This window comes from Protopterus annectens, chromosome 4.part0, assembly GCF_019279795.1.
Source record: "Protopterus annectens isolate FY-2018-M chromosome 4.part0, PAN1.0, whole genome shotgun sequence".
NCBI classification, from domain to species: Eukaryota; Metazoa; Chordata; order Ceratodontiformes; family Protopteridae; genus Protopterus; species Protopterus annectens.
In genome coordinates this window covers 928,028,619-928,049,982 of record NC_056733.1, presented here as the reverse complement: position 1 = coordinate 928,049,982, position 21,364 = coordinate 928,028,619, and the positions used below count along the sequence as shown (strand labels likewise).

Here is a 21,364-nt window from a genome sequence, read left to right as displayed (position 1 = left end):
AGAGTCAAGTGGGATAAACTGATTCTTCCAGTAGAACGGTGGATTGTGATTACCTGATTTGAAGGGGTATTTTGGAGCTATATAGTTAAGGCTTCTATACATAGCACCAGCAGAAAACTAATTCAAAGTGGACAGGCATGATGATGAAATGGGGAATGGGGGAGGGGGGGGCTCAAGAAACAAGGAGAGACTGAGATTTGGGATGTAAGCCTTTAAGGAGCATAACAATACAGAATATTGTATCTTTAAAGTAGCAGAAAGTTTTGTAAGAACTAAACCAACACTGGAATTGAGAAAGGAGATTCTGCCAATAGGGATGAATGCAACTGGGGATATAGACAGTGGGCAAGAGGGGGCTGGAATTTATTGTCGAAAACTGGCAAAGGAACCAAGATATTAGGAGCAAGTAACTAGAGAGGGAAAGATGATAGAATGAGAGAGATGTCAAGAATTTATTTGGACTGCACGTTAGAGACTGCCTTCCCTATCAGGGATTGATATCAGAGTATAGGCAAAGAGGAAGTAATATGGAGTCCTTAACGAAAGACCAGCACTGGAAGAGTTTTTAATAGAATCTAGAACAAAAGCTGCCATTAAAAAAGGAAGAATAAGTAGAGTATATAAAATATTACACAATAACTAAGAATCGGTCAGAGGAGGTTAGAAAGGATTGGGAGGAGAGACTGGCTGGATAAGCAATGAAGATTAGGATTTTTGCCTGGAAATGTTTGCACAGATATTTTTATACTCCAAGTAGACTCCACAGAATTTTTCCTAAGGTAGACAGTAAATGTTGGAGGTGTGAAGGGGAAAAAAGAGGTAATTGGGAACATATTTTTTAAGTGTGGGGTGAGTTGATGGAGTCCCTGCAGGATGCACTATTAGAGATGCTGGGTGAGCAGATTGGTGTGATGAGTGAGATGATTTTTCTGAGCTATGATACAGAATTGGAATTGCCTAGGCACGGCAAGTTCTTGCTGTATGTGGTAATGGTGACTGCCAAAAAAGCAATTAACAGAAAATGGAAATCAAAATCTAAACCAACTGTACTGGAAGAAGTGAATATAGTAACAGAGATAAAACTGGCATTGAGATCTTTAGAAAAGGGTAGGTGTAAACTAGATAGGAAAAAAATAGGAATTTTGGGAACAATACATGCAAGGGAGGAATGAGACCTAAAATGCATCAGGACTTAAATGAGCTATGTGATGTTTGAGTGAGAAAGATTGGGTAGATTATAAGTGATGTATAATGTTTGCAACCGGGAGTGTCTCAGTATGGTTTGTGATTAAAATGCTTGCAACTAGCATTGTGTTAGTGTGGTTTGTTTTCATTTGCATACATGTTTGATCGCCTGTATTGTAAGTAATGGTTTAATAAAGATGTTTCTTCTTTAACTTATTCACTCCAGTGGAGCTCAGGGAGTTTGTACTGTAACTTCCAGTGGGTGGAGCCTAAACCTTTTGACAGAATCAAATTATGTACTCGCGTTTCAACCAAATGCTCATATTTCTGGAACCATAGCAGTTATGAAAGAAGTATAAATGGCAGATTCTTCAGCATAAACTATTTTTACAGTGGTAGTATTCTTTTGGTTCTAGGTCTTAAACCGAATTTTATAAGACACAGTGAACACAGCAATGATTGCATTTGTAATGTTTTATAAACAACCTAAAATATCTCTGCAGCTGCTCAAGTTACACACACACTGTCAGCAGCATTTTATTCATCTAGCTGAGAGCTTTCATACAAGGCTAAGGAGTTCTGTCTATTACTTGGTTGTTGAGATATTTAGAAAAATGTGAAAATTGTATCTATAAAAAACGTTAATATTTATTTACCTGCACTAGACAGAGGTTAAATGGTAATGCAGTTGAGTTTACCATTGTGAAATCTTTTAAAACCTTGTACATAGCATAGTTGTAGAATTATTGATGGAAATATATGCAAACAATATTTGACGCCTAGAGGCGTCAGTAGGAGTTAACTGCAGATGAACCTGAAGGCGTCACGCAGATGTAATGAGTGAAAAAAAGACAGGAATTGAATAATTGTATGTAATATTGATTAGGTTATATGATATATAGCAATATGTGTGAAGTATATTGTTGTGCCAGTATAGCTTGATTACCTTTATACAAATGCAAATTTGCTTGTGTCACACGTGATAATTCAATAAAGGTGTTTGACAAAGAAGGAGGAAAGGAAAAATGGCTAATTCCTGTTGTGCTTCTTTTCACAGCCATCTCTTGTTTGCTTTCATCTGTCACACTGGATCTTAGTTTGTATGCCATGGACATTGGGAAGGGACTAGCTGGTAAGTAGAACAGATGTTACTGGACTGAGGTGGATAAGTTGGTTTCACTGTGATAACTTTATATTGTAGCAGCTTGGTGCCCTTCTTGTGACAGAGCTCTTGTTGCAGCAACTAAATGACCGTATTCATTAATGGCAGAGCTAACGTTGCAGCAGCTGGATGCCCTTTTACATTTGTTAGTAGTTCGCGTTGTGGGCGCCCTATTCATGGTGGAGGAGATTACGTTGCAGCAGCTGTGTAGCCTCATAACCCTGGCATAAGATATGTCATGGTAAATGGGTACCTTTGTTGGCACTATTGAAGCTTGCTGCTCCTATTGGCTATTTTTTCATCTTAATTTATGCAATTCAAGTTGAATTGGTGCACAAAGCAACTTCTGGTCATTTGCAAAACACTACCATAGTTCGGCACAAAAATAGAGCCAGCCCATATAGGGCAGTTGCAGTGTTTATTCACTTGCATCTAGGACAGTTGATCATGCCTAATGTAAACTGGTTTCTGCATGCTTACACCATCAGTACAATCTGAAATCTTACTTACAGTGCAGTTTTTACGTAGCATTGTGGAAATTTAAGGGTGTTTGATATTTGTGTACTGAACCTGATGGTATTTGCTCTTATGGGTATGCTAGGCCTAATGTAGTAGATTTGTGCCTTTGTGAGTGTTTTTGAATTCATACCACAGTAGCTTGGTTGTTTTACTTAAGTAAGTGTGTGTATTGGTTTATGAGTGCTGTTACTTTAAGAGCTCCCATTGTCGTAGCTGTATGCTGTAATTTCACTGACTGAGATCATTTGACTGTACCTGGGTTGTGTGACTGCTCTCACTGGAGTAGCTGGGTGCTGTTGTTTCAGTGACACAGTTGATCGGTCAGTAATTGTGTACCATTAGTTTAGTGATAGAGCTCAAGAGCTCACCTTGCAGTAGCTGGATGCCATTACTTCAGCGACAACCCATGTTGCAGTAGTTGAGTGTTGTTCCCTCAGTGAGGGCACTCGCACCGCAGTAGTTGGGTGCTGTTACTCTAGTAATGGAATTCATGTCTGTAGCTCTGTGTTTTTACTTCATTGACAGATTGTATTGCTGGATGTTACTTCAGGGTTGGAGCTTGCGATGCAGCTGGATGATGTTACTTCAGGGTTGGAGCTCGCACTGCAGCTGAATGATGTTACGTCAGGGTTGGAGCTTGCACTGTAGCTGGATGATTCAGGGCTGGAGTTTGCACTGCAGCTGGATGATGTTAATTCAGGGCTGGAGTTTGCGCTGCAGCTGGATGATAATTCAGGGCTGGAGTTTGCGCTGCAGCTGGATGATGTTACTTCAGGGCTGGAGCTTGCGCTGCAGCTGGATGATGTTACTTCAGGGCTGGAGCTTGCGCTGCAGCTGGATGGTGTTAATTCAGGGCTGGAGCTCGCGCTGCAGCTGGATGATGTTACTTAAGGGTTGGAGCTCGCACTGCAGCTGGATGATGTTACTTCACTGAGAGCTGATGCTGCAGTATTGGGTTGCTGTTACTCTTGTGACAGCTCATGTTGCAGTAGCAAACACGTTGTTTTAGTGAGAAATTTGTACCTGGTTTGCAGCAACATGTAGTATGGAGGTCATGCTGATGTCCTAGGGGAAACTGTAGATACCGGTACAGTTCCAGTTGTGGAAATGTGATCACAGAAGGTGTTTGAGTTGTTAGTCCAGTTAAGAGCCATTAGTCGTGGCTTTTTGTATACTGGAGGCTGGTTGCTTGTCTTGCAGGGAATTTGTGTGATTGTAAGGGAAGTGTTTCTCTTGGGGCACGCTTCTCTTGTGTAGGAGATTGGCTTCGACAGCATGAAATGATGTCATAAGAGACTGTGGTTGTTTCATTTTGGAAGGAAACAGGTTAGGGTTTGATTTCTTTTACTTGGATGTTTTGTGGATTTGATGATCACTGACCGTCTTTGTCAAGTCGCACACTACCACCTTGTAACTTGGTATCCTCATCATGCTGTTGTTAAACCCTTACCTCTAAGCCTGATGTACTGTAAAAGCAAAGATCTGCTCATGCTTTCTCTTCCACTGGAAGCAGCAGCTGTTTTGCCCATTCCTTGGCTTGGATTTACAATAATATTCTAAAAAGCAATATACGTCGTCTCCTGCAGTTCCCAAGGCTTGAATGCTCATTAAAATTCAGAGGTTCAGTATTCTTGTCCATGCCTTCTCTACATCTGTATGCTTTAGTTCTTCCTCCAACCTTTCTGATGGACATGGCACTAAGGATGCTTTCTCAGCCCTCCCCGGGGTTCTGAGTTATGTTAATGGAGCTCATTTAGTCCTCTGATGTGGCTCCAACCATCACCTTGAATTATTTACTGCTCCCCGATAGCCTAATACTGTCCAAACTACTGACTTTATATTGACTTATTCCCTCTATTACAGTTCTTTTTTTGTATGTGTACTGTTAACTCCCAGTGGGCATGGCTTGAGCCTTTAAGAAAGATGATCACCTTACAATTCAAACAAATATTCATATTTCTAGAACCCTGTGTGTTACTAGAAAATTGTAAATGGCAAACTATTCAGGATAAATTGAGCTTTGTTAATGACATTCATTCAGTTTGATATTTTAAATTTGATTTTATAAGCCAAAAAAAGGTAGTGAATATTAATTTTGTAATGTATAAACCGCTTATGGTATCTTAGTAACCATTCAAGCAAGATACGTACTGCCAGCAGGATTTTCTTTATACAGCTGTGAGCTTTCATGTGAGACCATGCATTTCATTCTGTGTTTACTGAATGTTGAGATCGTTCGAGAAATATCAAAATTATAATACAAATACAGTATACAAATATTCTGTATCTCTTTAACTGCGTTAGACAGAGGTCCTATATCAATACAGTTGTGCTTGCTATCATTTGTGTTTTAAGATGAAATCTTCTGATATCTTGTAAACAGCATGGTTTTAGAATTGATAATGCAAATATGAACAAGCAATGTTTGGCACCTAGAAGCGTCTGTAGGAGGTAACTGCATAAATGCCTGGAGGTGCACTCTGCAGTAATGAGTTAAATATATGATGGCCACTTAACTTCAAAGAGTCAAATACTGTACTGTCTCTTTTCACTCAAATACCTCTTTCCTTTTATCTTCCCTTTCTCCCAGTTTTAAACTGTTTTTGTCAAATTTTCACTACACTGTCTGCATTTACTTCCTTTTCAGTATCTCATAATCATCAACCCCCCCCACCCCGTAACATTTTCCTTCTTTCTCCTCTCTAACAGAGTGTAGCTCTTTATCTGTATTTTCTTCTACTTTTGTTTTCATGTTTGCACTGTCACTGTTTGTTTATAAGATCATAGTATCATAGCATCATAGCAGGTTTCAAGGCTATTGGACCCGATGCTCTTATAAGCCTAGCCAAGAGTTTAGCCCATGTTTAGACAAGTCAGAAACCAATGCCCCTGCCCAGCAGGGACACTGATGGAATCCCAGGAGTATATGGTTTCCCATCCAGTTGTCGAGGTTGCGCTTAAAAAGGGGTAAAGAGGTTCTCTGCTTGACAGGGAGAGGGAGTCTAGTCCTTAGATGGGTGAGTCTTTGGGACACAAATCTGTCCTGCCAACAAGTCCTGTTGATGTTACAGACCAAGTTGAGGCCATGCGTGTGAATTACTCAAGTGGTGTTTGACTTGTGTATATGCAGCAGTCCTATCAAGGTGGGGTCCATGATTGCCTTGTATGCCAGACAGAGGTCACCTCTGAGGAGTCTGTATAAAACTGAGTAGAGGGATAGGACTTTTAGCCTGTGTGTGGTAGATGTTTGAGGCCCTAGATTCTCCTGGTGAAGAACCTCTGTGGTCTCTCCAGCTGCTGCATCTGCTTTGCGAAGTATATGCTGAATGGGGAGTTGTACTCAATAATGGGTCTTGTAAGGGAAGAACGCAGGGATGTTTTGGCCTTGTCCCTGGATGAGATACCCTTACTTATGAGGTAGACCATGTAGAAGGCTTTCAGTGCAAAGGAAGCAACATGGTGGTCAAAAGTCAGGTTGCTATCAACCTGGGTGCCCAAATCCCTCACAACTACTGCCTTTCCTTTCAAGAAATTTCGCCTCTAGCTGCATTTTTCCAATGTTTTCAATGTTGACCTCCTGTTTGTATATACACACACACACACACACACACACACACACACACACACACACACACACACACTCTCTCTCTCTCTCTGTGTGTGTGTGTGTGTGTGTGTGTGTGTGTGTGTGTGTGTGTGTGTGTGTGTGTGTGTGTATATATATATATATATATATATCACACTGCTATGGTAGTGCTTTGTAGAGCTTTTCCCCCCAGGCCACCACTGATTTTTCATTCTCTCTCTCACTCGCTCTCTCTCTCTCACTCGCTTTCTCTCTCTCTCTCACTCGCTTTCTCTCTCTCTCTCTCACTCGCTTTCTCTCTCTCACTCGCGCTCTCTCTCTCTCACTCTCACTCTTTCTCTCCTCCTCCACCGCTTTCTCTCTCTCTCGCTCTCTCGCCTCTCTCTCCTCCTTTCTCTCTCTCTCTCTCTCGCCTTCTCTCTCTCTCTCTCTCTCACTCTCTCTCTCTCGCTCTCTCTCTCTCGCGCTCTCTCTCTCTCGCTCTCTCTCTCGCTCTCTCTCACTCTCTCACCTCTCTCACCCTCCCTCTCTCACCATCACTCGCTCTCGCTCTCACTCGCTCTCTCTCTCCCTCCCTCTCTCTCTCCTCTCTCTCCTCCCTCCCTCTGTCTCACTCACTCACCCTCTCACCTCTCACTCCCCTCCCTCTCTCTCCCTCACTCCCTCTCTCTCTCACACTCACTGTCTCTCTCTCCCTCTCTCTCTCCCTCTCTCTCACACTCTCTCTCTCTCTGTCTCTCTCTCTCACACTCGCTGTCTCTCTCTCTCACTCGCGCTCTCTCTCTCTCTCACTCGCTGTCTCTCTCTCTCTCACTCGCGCGCTGTCTCTCTCTCTCTCACTCGCGCGCTGTCTCTCTCTCTCTCACTCGCGCTGTCTCTCTCACTCGCGCTCTCTCTCACACTCGCTGTCTCTCACACTCGCTGTCTCTCACACTCGCTGTCTCTCACACTCGCTGTCTCTCACACTCGCTGTCTCTCACACTCGCTCGCTCTCTCACACTCGCTCGCTCTCTCACACTCGCTCGCTCTCTCACACTCGCTCGCTCTCTCACACTCTCTCTCTCTCTCTCTCACACTCTCTCTCTCACACTCTCTCTCTCACACACACACACACACACACACACACACACACTCTCTCTCTCTCTCTCTCTCTATCTCTCTCTCACACTCCCCTCACCCCGACTGAGTATCCTGGTAGTGAACAAATGCTAAAAAGTCCATGTTGTAATTGAAGGTTTGATCCAGTGCAGTAGCTTGTTTACCAGCAGAAGATTCTCATGTTGAAGAAAGCATTATACTTTGTGATAGAATGGACTTCTCTTGGGCAGAAATGTGGTGTAGCAAAGGGAATGGTGGTGTCGCTTTATAAATTGTTTTAGAATGTAGCACTTGTACTAAGTGATTAGATACGAGTTATGTTGGCAGACCCATGCGGTAAATCCTTCAACAGGTGATCTGTTTGTAGGATTCTCAGTCTGGCTTCAGTAACCTCCAGGGCTTAGCTGTAAGTGTTAGAAGTGGTCAGTTGATAACATTTTCCCAGTCTGTTGCTATGTCTGCACCCTTCCCACCATATGCAGTACAGCAGCCTCCACTGCTTGTTTGGTGTCCTGAAGTACTGGACAGGATGAACATGGACTTGGGCAGCTTTGAAAGATTCAGCACTTACGCTGTGAAGTGAGTACTTTTTGTACCTTTGCTTTTTCTTTTTTCACAGCCACCCTTTTTGGGGAAATAAGGATTTCCCATAATGCTGGGCCTTTGTAAGTAAAGGGTATACATTGTTCTCTCCTTTTTTACCTTAATTATGCAGTGGTAGATCCATTCTGTACTGCTTGGTTGCCCACGTGGAAAATCTAATGAAACTATGAGACAGCAGTGTAAGGTTGCAAGTCTTTTTCTAGAAATGTTATTGACTGTAGAAGGAGCAGCAGTCACCTTCCTCGTTTGTTTCTACTTTAGCACCTGCTGTTTGTCATCGCAACACTTTTGTGCTTTGCATTTGTATTCTTATTTCATCAACTTGTCATCAATTAATGTTCACTTTTTTGTCTGTATTTTTTCTGTAAACCAGTAGACAGGCATTTCTGTCTTCAACTGAAAAACATTATTAGTCAGGAAGGTAGGAAAAACTAATTTTACAAGCCAGCTACTCCCAGAATTTATATTTGTACACCTTTTTTCAAGTGGTCTGTAAAGCACTCACCAAAGATTTTAAAATGGAATTATATTTTTTCCATTTTACAGAAAAAAATCTAAGAATAATTTTGAACACAGGAATGCAGGCGACACGCACATTGTCTAGGAGCACAGGCGAGAAAACACAACATAAGCCCGATTTATGTGGTATTTAATTTGCCTAAACTGGCATGATGAAATGTGCAAATACTTGTCCATATACATTATCACAAACATAGGTGAAATTACACATTAAAAAAAGTTTGAAGAAAAATAGTCCTTTGTAGGGATAAAAGTATAATCACTCATTCACACACTTGTCTTATTACCCTTGCTACTGTGTTTTTTAACTGCACTTACAGATATGTAGCGGAGTTTGTGATTTATAGTTGCCTTGTACCAGCTTGCATGGTCATACAAAGTTGTGGATGACTGGATGATCATACTCATCTCAGGAGTCAAGAACATTGTCTACTTCAGATGAATGTGCTCTTCCAGGCTACATGGCAGTTCGGATTTCCTGCCAAAAATTGTTATGAAGGAAGGAATACTTCCATTCTTTTCTAGTGTCGGCAACCTTATGACCTGCATGGCTTTTAGCAGTGACAGAAGAGTTTGCTAGGGCAACAGGATCTGGCATGGTCCATCGCTGGAACTCCTGGCTGTATTTGATGCAGCTCCCCATGGATTCCATGGTGAACTTTAGGGAATTCCTTTGCAGGAAGCAAGCCCTTTTTTCATCATGAACATCTTTTTCCTTTGTCTACATGTAATTAAGAGGTGTACCATCAGCCCTTCCTTGACATGACTAACCTATTCCCATCCCCATGAGTGAGAAATGGCAGCAAGAGGTTGTCCTCTAGGCAGCTGTAAGGCTTTATCAGTGCCCTGTGACCCTCCTCCAGTTGTACAAAGCAGGCCATGTTCTTTGTATGTGCAGTGTTCGCTGCAGGCCATGTTCTTTGTATGTGCAGTGTTCGCTGCAGGACACGTTCTTTGTATGTGCAATGATCGCTGCAGGCCACGTTCTGTGTTTGTGCAGTGTTTGCTACAGGCCACTTTCTTTGTATGTGCAGTAGGTCATGTTCTGTGTATGTGGAGTGTTTGCTACAGCACATGCTACTTGTTGATATTCTTTCATGGCTCTTAATGCTGCCCTTGGTGGTCCACCTGGCTTCTGCAGGTCATTACACTTGCAGTGAACTAAGCGCCTGCCAGTCCCCCCTGAAAGAATGAATCAGTATTTATTATTCAGTGCCACCTTTCCCCTGATGTCTTCTTCAGAGCCTGAGTTACCAATGCATTTGGTCCATTATTTGATGCGTTTCTGGTGTGGTCCAGCACCACAACCTTTAGAAATGCTGGGAATAGGAAGGCTACAAAGACTAGTCCCAGTCTTCCTAGAAAGGCCCAGAGACTGGGGTCCATGATGAGATGCCGGATGTCTTGGTCAGCTCCATGGTAGATGACCGCATCCCTGCCTACTTGTCGACCTGTGTCCCACTGGAGGAATTGAGGGTCATATTAACCTTCCATTTCCCAGTAAGGGGAAGTATCTGCAGGACCTTTTGAATTAAGGAAGAAAACATCAAAGGGTACACTATTCCCTGCCTTCATCATACCTTTAATCCTGTCTTTTCCCTTACCAGAGTTCCAGTCTTGGCAAAAACTCTTGGTAGGGAAAGAGGTGTCAGCTGTCTTCAACAGAAATATCCAAGCGGTCTCACCAGACCAGACAGGATTAGGATATTATTTCACATTGGTGTCCAACAAAACAAAAGCCTGCAGACCCTTTTTGGATCTGTGCAGACAAAATGCCTTTGACCCTGAAGAGTCCTTTCATATGGCCACATTGTAGTCTGTACTTCATATGTCTCCACGGGAGGTTGGATGTGACCTCCAAGATATCTGTCTCTGCATCAGTACCATTGCAGAGTTGAAGTTTATGCTTCTGGGCTGGAGCTAGTCCTGACTAATTTTGCACCTTACTGTTGGACCCCATCTCTGCTTTCAGGGTGTTCACCAAATAGATGGGTATAGTAGCAGTTCACCTTTGGTTCAAAGACTCGTGCTTTTTTCATACATTGAGAAATGGGCTTTTTCTCTGCTGTAGTACATGATGGTCGTGTTCAGCAGAGGGGTTCTCCTCTAAAAAGCCTCACCTTCTCCTACTGCAGGTCCTAGACTTTATAAGCTGTTTCTTCAGTCTAATAAGTTGTTGGGTGTTTTTAACCAAGACAAACAGCTTTCTGTTATTTTAGCTTGTCAATCAAAACAGCATCAGAGAATTTCTTCTTCAGAGTTTTACGCTTGATTGAAGCTTCCACTTTCATGATTTATAATGCCAGACTTCATGTGAGGGTCATTTTACTTTCTTTGGTGGGTACAGTTGATGTTCATCGTGTTTCACTGTTGCAGTCATTACACTTGGGTTATCCTGCTGGCAGGCTACCCGCAGTAGGCCTGAATTCCAAAGTCCTGATCCGGATTTGGTTGCTGTCGCCTCTTCCCTGACGTCAGTGCACCAGGGGTATAAAAGATGCAGCCGACACCATTTTCTCCAGTCTCTCTTGCCGCGCAGTGCCCGAAGCAAAAGCAGTTTGCAAGTGCCAGTCGGCCGACTCCTGAGATTTTCGAATCCGAATTTCAGAACCGAAGTCTTCATTAAAGCTAAGTACACCGTTGGGGAAACTTTTTTCTTGCTCCAGACCGATGTCAGAAAAAGTTAACAATTGTATTTCTTGTGGGAAGCAAATATCTCATAAGGATTTTCACTCCTTCTGTATTCCTTGCCTAGGCCCTGACCACGATGTTGCTAGCTTTCGGTTTTGCGCTAGATTTAACCAACGCACTATTAAGCGTCGGTTCGATTTTGCATTTCATTACTTTGGCCGAAGGTTTAATTATATAATGCCGTCGGAACAGCCGACGACCGGAGTTTACAAAAAAACGCAAGGGCAAGGAGGTCCAAAACTGACGACGAGGCCTTCGCTAGGTCAGTCGCTGGTTCTCAGTGAGGTGCTTTCGCAGCCCCTGGCGCCCGCTGCCTCAGAGCCACAGGCCACTTCCAACTCCCACGTGGAGCCGACTGGGCCTCTGGATACTTAAAAGGTATTGGACACTCGGAAATCATTCCCTCAGATGGGTCCGGAGCCGCTGAGCAGGCATTGGCTTCTGAGGGTGTCTTCAGACCTACACAGTTATATGTTAAACCATCTTCAGCTTCAAAGACAAAAACTAAAGCAGCTCTAAAGACAAAGAAACAAGTACAGCATTCTCCTACTCGGACTTCCATGCCTAAAAAACAGATGCTTAAAATGGCCGAAGACCTAATTAGTATGATCAGGGGTTCCCATTCCCCCTCCTGATAAGAGGCCTAGGCAAGAGACAGAATAGGATTCTTCAGATCAGATTTCTATTTTCTCTGATTCCTCTTCTGAACAGGGCTATTCTATTCCTCCCTTTGAGTACTCTGATGCTGAAGAATCTATTCATTCAGCCTCTCCTCCTGAGGATTATTATTTCGGGGAAACCCTGCATACCATGAGGGAGCATTTCCACTGGGAGAGCCAAGATTACTCAGAATCTAAGAAAAGGCTCAGAGACTTTCTGCTTCTACCTCAGTACAGACCCCTTGCTATTCCTCCTGTTCTAGACATTGTAGATGATGTATTTTCAGAGTCTGGCCTGTCCCCTGACTCTTTACCCCCTGCACCTGCTAAGCCAGACAGATACTATAGGGTCCCGGTTTCTCATAAATTCCTATATAAAAACCTGCTGCTGACCCAGACACTATATCTCAGGTTCCCAAAGGGGTCAGCGCTTCCACTGCAAAAAAACCCTGTCCCCTCTGATAGGGATTCTAGGGCATTGGACAGATGGAGGAAAAAAGTTTACACTTTCTGCTAACTTGGCTGTAAGGACTTTAAATTGTCAGTTTCATATGCTTAAATATCAGCAATACTTAATGTCGCTGCTTAAACAAAAAATGCTGACAACTTCTGAATGTGCAGAGAACAAGGAAATGCAGGATTTATTGCATGCAGCTGAACAAGTGGGAAAGCATACTTTGCAATGTGGAGGCCTCTTGCAGGGCTGCTGTTACAGGTTCTGTTATTAGAAGGCATGCTTGGTTAAAGGAACAGAATCTGCTTGATCATGTTAAAGCAAAATTATTAGATGCTCCATTTCAACATGATACTTTGTTTGGTGCTAAAGCAGAAGAGGTGTTAAAGAAAATGGAGGATAAAGCGAAATCCATGCAAACAGTTAAAGATTTTTTACATGTACAGCCACCCAGATTTAGCAGAAACTGGCCTTCAAAAAATTGGTCCTTTCCAGTATCAGACGGGCCACAAAGAGCCAGATACAGACGTCCCAGAGGCAGATCTCAGCCCCAAGGCTCATACAGGCCTAAACAATGGGGTTATCCTACCTCCGAAAGCGGAGAAGACAAATCACAACCTTACAGGAAACAGTCCCAATGACTTTCCTCTGCCAGATCCAAGCACTTCTCTTTTGACAGCCCCCCCTGGGGGGGGGAACTAGCACTTTTTCCAGCAAATTGGCAAATGATTACCCAAGACAAATGGGTCTTGAACATAGTGTCCCATGGTTACAGGTTCCATTTTCACACCCTGCCAAGGGCAAAAGGTATGCCAGACCTGCCACACAATCAATGGGCAGAGGCGCAAAAACAAATTACAGCCCTCTTGGATAGGAGGACCATTCAACAAGTATCACAATAAGAGCAGGGGCAAGGATTTTACTCGAGACTTTTCTTGGTGCGCAGAAAGGACAAGGCCTGGAGACCAATACTGGACCTGTCTATACTAAACACATTTCTGGAAGTTCCAAAATTCAAGATGTTGATTCTACAGCAGCTATTGCCCATGCTGGGCAAGAAGGCTTGGCTCGTAACGTTGGACTTGAAAGAGGCATACCTGCATGTCCCAGTCAGACAATCTTGCAGAAGATACCTCAGATTTATAGCTGGCTCAATGCACTACCAATTCTCTGCACTGCCCTTTGGCTTATCTATTCCGCCCAGGGTCTTCACAAAATGCCTAGCACCCACAAAATGCCTAGCACCAGTAATTGCATTCTGCAGACAAGAGGAATTCAAATATATCCCTACTTGGACGACTGCCTTATTCAAGCAGAGAACAAAGATCTTCTTCTACAGCATCTGGCATTTGTAAAAAGATTACTAATTTGCCTAGGGTACACAGTAAACGAAAAGAAATCCAAACTAGTACCTCTCAAGAGATAATATTCCTGGGTGCAAGCTTAAATACAACTGCCCAGATGGCTTATCTCACGCCTGACAAACAAAGGCATCTGACTTCTTACTTCAAAGATATGGCAACAAAGACCCAGTTATCTGCAAAAAAAATTCTGCAGGCTCTGGGCTACATGGCATCCTGCATTCTACTAATTCCATGTGCAAGACTGCATATGAGGAAACTACAGTGGTATCTAAAAAGTGTTTGGACTCAACATTGCCACAGCCTGGAAACAGTAATTACTCTTATTCCCTGCCTGCAACAGGAATTTCAATGGTGGGCACAGGCCTGTCACCACAACAAGGGACAGCCTTTCACTTTACCCACTGCCAGGCAGACACCAACAACAGATGCATCAGATTATGCCTGGGGGGGCGCACATGGCAGGAAAATGTGTTCAGGGCACATGGCCCACAAACCAAATGCATCTTCATATCAATCAAAAAGAGATGCTAGCTGTACAAAATGCCCTGACAGCCTACAAGGACCTACTTCATCCAGGACAGCTGCTGATAAAGATGGACAATACTACAGTCATGTGGTACATAAACAAGCAAGGGGGCACACATTCCTTCCCCCTCTGCAGGCAAGCCATGACTTTGGAACACAGCATTGACTTACCAAGTACATCTGCAAGCACAATTCCTGCCAGGAAAGACAAATAATTTGGCAGATGAAGTAAGCAGAAACCTCCATGGATCCTCACGAGTGGAAACTGGATCCACAAATCTTCAACATGATAACAGGGAAATGGGGATGCCCAGGCATAGATCTATTTGCCTCGCCTCACAACTGCCAGCTACAGAGATTCTGCACTCGGACTTATCACAAACAAGCATGGAAAGTGGACGCCCTTTCATTCAGCTGGAAAGCCCTTACAGTATATGCCTTCCCTCCTCTGCCTCTCCTCTCCAAGGTACTCCTAAAGGTCAGACAAGAGAAGCCAGAAATTATACTGATTGCCCCAGACTGGCCTCGCCAGCACTGGTACCCAATCCTAAAGAGCTCGTCTCAAGGCCCAGCCTGGACATTGCCTCTAATACCTCATTTGCTGACCCAACAGAACAATCAGATCTTGCACAGCCAACTCAGAACCCTAAATCTGGCTGCATTGCAGATAATGTAATCATGCAGAACACACCTCTCTCTAAAGCAGTTATGGATGTTATTTTGGAGGCCAGGAGGCCCAGCACCAGAAAATCTTATGCAGAAAAATAGAAGACATTCTGTGCTTGGAACCAAGCGCAGGGAATTGACTCACTTGAGCCGAATATTCCTCAGATTTTGCAGTACCTAACTGAGATGTTGGACAAAGGCTTATCCTTCTCATCAATTAAGATCCATGCTTCTGCCATTTCGGCTCATTACAATATGGACCCACCTATTTTTTTTCATCCACTGTTAAGACAGTTTCTCAGAGGGGCCAGGAACATAAGGCCTCCAAGGAGAGCTCCAATACCTACATGGGACCTCAATTTTGTCTTGGAAAAACTCACACTGCCTCCTTTTGAAGCAGCCAATACAGCAGAGATAAAATACTTGTCATGGAAAACCGCTCTTCTCCAAGCAATAACTTCAGCAAGAAGAGTCTCAGAGTTGCAGGCACTAATGGCTGTGGAACCTTTTATTATTTTCCATCAGGACAGGGTTTCTCTAAGGACAAACCCGACATTTATGCCTAAGGTAGTGTCCAGCATGGCTCTTAACCAAACCATACATTTGCCTACCTTTTATCCAAACCCACAGAATAAGGGGGAGAGACTTCTGCATACTTTGGACATACACAGACAGCTACGCTTTTACTTGGACAAGACTAAAGCCTTCAGAAAAACTGAGCAACTTTTAGTGGCATATGCTGCAGGTTCCTAAGGAAAAGCCATTTCAAAGCAGACTATTTCAAAATGGATAGGCCACTGCATTCGTTTCTGCTATTCTCAACATGGCAAATCAGTGCCCCAAGGGCATTAGGCCACATTCTACCAGAGCAGCAGCCACTTCAGCAGCCTTCCTCAGAGGAGTACCAACCAAGGATGTATTCGAGGCTGCAACTTGGACTTCGGTGCACACTTTTACAAAGCACTATCATTTACCTCTCTACTCTAAATCCAGGGCAGGCTTTGCCACTGCAGTTCTGCAGGGCCTCATAGCCACTGCATACTCTATTTAGACCCAGCCACCCAACCTCAGCTTTGGGATTCAACCCAAGTGTATTGACTGCAACAGTGAAACACGATGAACATAGTACAGTTGTGTACCTACCATAAATGTGGATGTTAGAGTGTATTCACTGTTGCAGTCCAGGTTACCCTCCCACCATCCCCCTTTTTTCTTTGCTGGGACTTATCTGTACCTCTCTATTCTATACAACCTATGTGGTGTATTTGCTTGTAGATGAAGGTCATGTGCATGCTTTTTTATGATCATAATTTTTACAGCCTACCCTTTTGGGGCACCTGACATCTGGGGCAAAAAAAACTGAAGAAAATGGCGGCTGCATCTTTTATACCCCTGGCGCACTGACGTTAGGGAAGAGGCGACAGCAACCTACGCCGGACCAGGACTTTGGAATTCAGGCTGACTGCGGGTAGCCTGCCAGCAGGATAACCCAAGTGTAATGACTGCAACAGTGAATACACTCTTATCTACATTATGGTAGTACACAATTGTACTTTCTCCGACAGCCTGATTTGCCTCTAAAGCCAGTTCAGATCTGTAGATCTTGCTGCTTCCGTCTGGTGTGTGTGATGGTCGAATAAAGCAGATTTCCAGTAAGAGAATCCTTTGTAGCTGCAGACTACTTGGGTGAGATGATCACCATTGTGTCTTCCTGTGGGAGTGGTGCTGCAGACAGATGAAGCAGAGAACCTAGGCACCTCAGGAGTCTTAAGGGGCATGTCAGCTACCTGGAAGCAAGGATTGCTTTCCTGTGCCTTTTGATACTCCCTGGACTTGTTACCCGAAAAGGTCCTGTACATTCAGGATACCCGAAAAGGTCTTCCTACATTCAGGCAGAGATGATTGCCGCTGTCTGCTGCTTCAAAAAAAAAAAAGAGTGGACTCTGTCTTTTTGTCTGTGTGATAAGAGCATGTGAGTCTGTTAGCAGCAGGGGATCCTTTCGGATTGCTTCTTGGTGCCAGTACACCGCCATGGGAGGTAAATTCCCTAGCAGACACTTTTTGAACCACTGCTTTCTTATGCTGTACAAGTGGTCAAACAGATGTTCTTAGTGTTTCACTGTTGCACTCATTACATTTGGGTAATCTGCTGCAGGTTGCCCTCAGTCGGCCTGATTAACAAAGTCTTGGGTCCTGCGTCGGTTGCTGTACCTTCTTCCATGACGTCAGGTCGTCAGAGGTATAAAACATGCAGCCGACACCATTTTCATCAGTCTTTCTTGCAGCGCAGTGCCCGAAGCAGAAGCAGTTCGCAAGTGCCGGTCAGCCGACTCCTGAAATTTTCGTTTTCGAGTTTCAGAACCAAAGTCTTCAACCTAAAGCTAAGTACCCTGTTGGGGAAACTTTTTCTTGCTCCTTACCAATGTCAGTGAAAGTTAATAATTGTATTACTTGTGGGAAGCAAATACCTCCTAAGGATTTTCATTTGTACTGTATTCCTTGCCTAGGCCCTGACCACAACGTGCCTTGCTGTCGGTTTTGTGCTAAATTTAACCAACGCACTATTAAGCGTCGGTATATTTTTGCATCTAAATATTTTGGTTCAAGATTTAACTATCCAGAAATGTCATTGGTTAGCAATCCGACTACTGGAATACACAAAAAAACGCAAAGAAAGACACACAGACCGTCTAGGTCCAAAACCGACGAAGCTTCTCCTAAGCCAGTCGCCGGTTCACCGGTATTCATTGAGGCGCTTTTGGAACCCCCTGATACCCGCTACTTTTGATTCGCAGGCCTCTACTGAGACCCATTCGGAGTATGCAGCGAGACAGAACCCGCAGATGTCTCTACCCTTCTGAAGGTGTTTTTAGGCCCAAAGATTTGTATATTAAACCGATGCCATCTTCAAAACCTAGGCCAAAACCAACTTCTATGTCTAAAAAAGTGACGCTAGGGCTACGTGCACAGGCCCCTATGTCTAAAAAAACAAATGATCAAAATGACTTAGGATTTAATTACCTTGATCAGGGGTTCCCAACCCCCTCCTGCTAAGAGGCTTAGAGGCTTAGGCAAGGCACTGATTATGAATCTTCAGAGCAGGTTTTCATTTCTTCTGATTCCTCTTCTGATCAGGAATTATCTATTCCACATTGAGGACTCTGCTGCAGAAGAATCCATCCCTTCTGCTTCTCCTCCTGAGGATTTTTCTTTTGGAGAAACTTTGCATACCTAAAGGGAACATTTTCATTGGGAGAGTCAGGATTTTTCAGAATCTAAAGAGAGTCTTAGGGTTTTCCTTCTTCTTCCTCAGCATAGGCCTTTGGCTATACCTCCTGTTCTAGACATTGTTGATGTTTTCTCAGAATCCAGCATGGCTCCTGATTCCCTGCCTCTGGCTCCTAGCAAGCCAGACAGATATTACAGGGTTCCTGACTCCCACAAATTCCTTTTTAAAAACCCTACTGCTGACCCTGAAGCCATTTCTCAGGGTCTCAAGGGTGTTAAGGCTTCTACTGCTAAAAATCCTACCCCTTCTGATAGAGACTCCAGGGCGCTGGATAGATGGGGTAAGAAGGTTTACACATCTGCAACCTTGGCAATCAGGGCTTTAAACTGTCAATTTCATATGCTTAAATATCAGCAACATGTCATGGGCTTAAACAGAAAATGATGTTGATTTCTGACTGTGTAGAAAATAGTTACAGGATTTATTGCATTCAGCTGAACAAGTTGGAAAGCATACTTTGCAGTGTGGTTTTGATTCCTTGGAGGCCTCTTGCAGGGATGCTGTAACTGGATCTGTGATAAGAAGGCATGCTTGGCTCAAGGAGCAAAATCTGCCTGATCATGTTAAAGCAAAATTGTTGGATGCTCCTTTACAACAGGACAGTCTATTTGGTAATAAGACAGAAGAAGTTTTGAAAAGGATGGAAGACCAACTAAATCTATGCAAACTGTAAAAGATTTCCTACAAATGCAGCCACCCAGGTTCAGTAGGCACTGGCCTACTAAGAATTGGTCCTTTCCAGTACCCACCAGAGCCGCACAGGCCAAACCCAGACACTCTAAAGGCTCCAGTTTTCAGTCACAAGGAACTTACAGAACAAAACAATGGGGTGCCTCTACCTCCAAATCTGGAAGTAGCAAGGCACCTCCCTACAGTCAACAGTCTCAATGACTTTCCTCTGCCATCTCCAAGCACTTATCTTTTGGCAGCCCCTTTGGGGGGAAAACTAGCACTTCATGCACAAAATTAACATCTAATTACCCAGGACAAGTGGGTTCTAAATATAGTATCCCAGAGATACAGATTTCATTTCCACACGTTGCCAATCCCAAACGGATGGCTAGATCTGCCTCCTAATCAGTGGGGAGAGGCCCAGAAGCAGGTTATGTCCCTCATGAACATGGGGGCTATTCAACCAGTACCAGAAGAGGAAAAGGAACAAGGTTTTTATTCAAGACTTTTCCTGGTACCCAGAACAGACAAATCATGGCATCCAATTCTGGACTTAACCATTCTAAACACATTCCTGGACATTCCAAAATTCAAGATGCTGACTCTATAACAGTTACTGCCTATGCTAGGCAAGGATGCCTGGTTGGTAGCTCTAGACTTAAGAGGCTTACCTGCATATCCCAATCAGGGAATCTTGCAGGAAGATACCTCCGCTTCATAGCAAGCTATTTGCATTACCAGTTCTCTGCACTGCCCTTTGGCTTATCTACTGCGCCCAGGGTCTTCACAAAGTGCCTGGCACCAGTAATTGCATTTTGCAGACTAAGAAACATTCAAATTTATCCTTATCTGAACGATTGTCTAATTCAGGCAGAAAACAAGGACACTCTTCTGCAGCATCTGGCATTTGTAAAAAGGCTTCTAACTTGCCTAGGAGCTGAAAAGGGGAGATCCCATTTTTGCTTCACTTTCATTTTTTTTAAACTGTCTTGTGGGGATATCTTTGAATCTGTTTTCAGTTAATGGTTCTGCCAAAGTCCATTTACCAGCCATCTCTAGCTTTCAGTCATGCAAGGATTAGGTGTACCTGCTGTTGTGTAGGGCTTTTCATTGTGCCCCTCCCCCAACTCCTTGACCTAGTTCTACCTTGTGATGCTTGTTCTTATGCTCTGTGAACTTGTTCTCTCTCTCCTGAGGCTACACATCCGGCTAACTTGAGTTTGTCATTTCTTTGTGGTCTCTGTCCTTTGGCAGATCTCCATTGCTAAAAAGAATCTGTGGTTTATAGCCCCTTTTTGTGAACCACTTTGTCTGGTTTTCCATAAAGACAATGTGGTGCTTTAGAGAAAGTTATTGCAGAAACCTAATCCATATATCACTTCATCAGTTTGCCTATGTTCTTTCCAGAGTAAAAGTCACGGGGACACACTCAGTGTACGAATATCCACAAAAAGCTTAAATTTCACATGAAAAAAACAGGTCAGAAGTGACATTCCTCTGTCCTTTACCAAGTTTTGGTTGATCAAAGAAAACCGCAGCTGCTCCCTTCCGAGATGGTTAGCCAGTTTGGTCCTTTTATTTGTGGGAGGTACAAGACTTGGCTGTATCTGCTAACCCTGGGGTCATTTCATTAGTGCAGTCTCTACTTTCATGATAATCCCACTCTCGTTGAGATTTACGGGGCAGCACCTTGATCTTCCCTGAACACATTCATATGACAAGCCAAGTTGAGCCTTTTTTTTGTGTGTGCAGATCTTTCAGAGCTGCAGTTGTTAGGGAAATATGCATGAGTAGCTAACCTGAAGGGTCACCTAGGGAGTCTATCCTAAGCATTACTTAAGATGTTGCTTCTCTTATTAGCTAAAGTTATGGGCATGTAATATAAGATGGACAGTGGGAATGTTATACAAGATGAACCATGTCCAGTTTTTTTGCTACGTTCAGATCTGGAGCGAAAGTTACAGACGTTGCAGAATGTTAATATCTTCTAATTAGATTTTTTCATTTACATTAAGTGCCTATAACTTCTGTTCAGTGAAATGAGAGTATTTTTGCCTTGACACAGTTGTAGCCCTGGTTATGTCCATATTGGAAAGGATTGCTTGTTTGCAGTAGTTCTGCTTAGTGTTGGAGTGTGTCACAGTAGTGTTGTGCCATGTCTGTTGAGATTGTTTTTCGAGTAGTATTTATAATGCAGAAAGGAGAGTTTGGCTCAGGACAGTGTAGTCGTGATTGAGTGATGGTTTTCTGTGAGGTATTCTGTATATCACAGTATGAAATACTGCTGCCACACTGAATGTTGTGTATGTTGTGTTAGGTGAATCTATTTGTCGAACACCTATTAAGTGAAGGCGCCCTTCATCAAGCAGATT

At 43.4% G+C, this 21,364-nt stretch overlaps 1 protein-coding gene across 1 annotated transcript in view; it reads left to right on the top strand.

Annotated features, from left to right (window-relative positions):
• The window catches only part of GCN1 (GCN1 activator of EIF2AK4), a gene marked incomplete in the record, with an annotated part of 2,100,248 nt that overhangs the window by 105,782 nt on the left and 1,973,102 nt on the right, over positions 1–21,364 (top strand). The window contains 1 exon segment of the mRNA XM_044068902.1: positions 2,243–2,317. Within this exon segment, the coding sequence (XP_043924837.1) occupies positions 2,243–2,317 (75 nt within the window).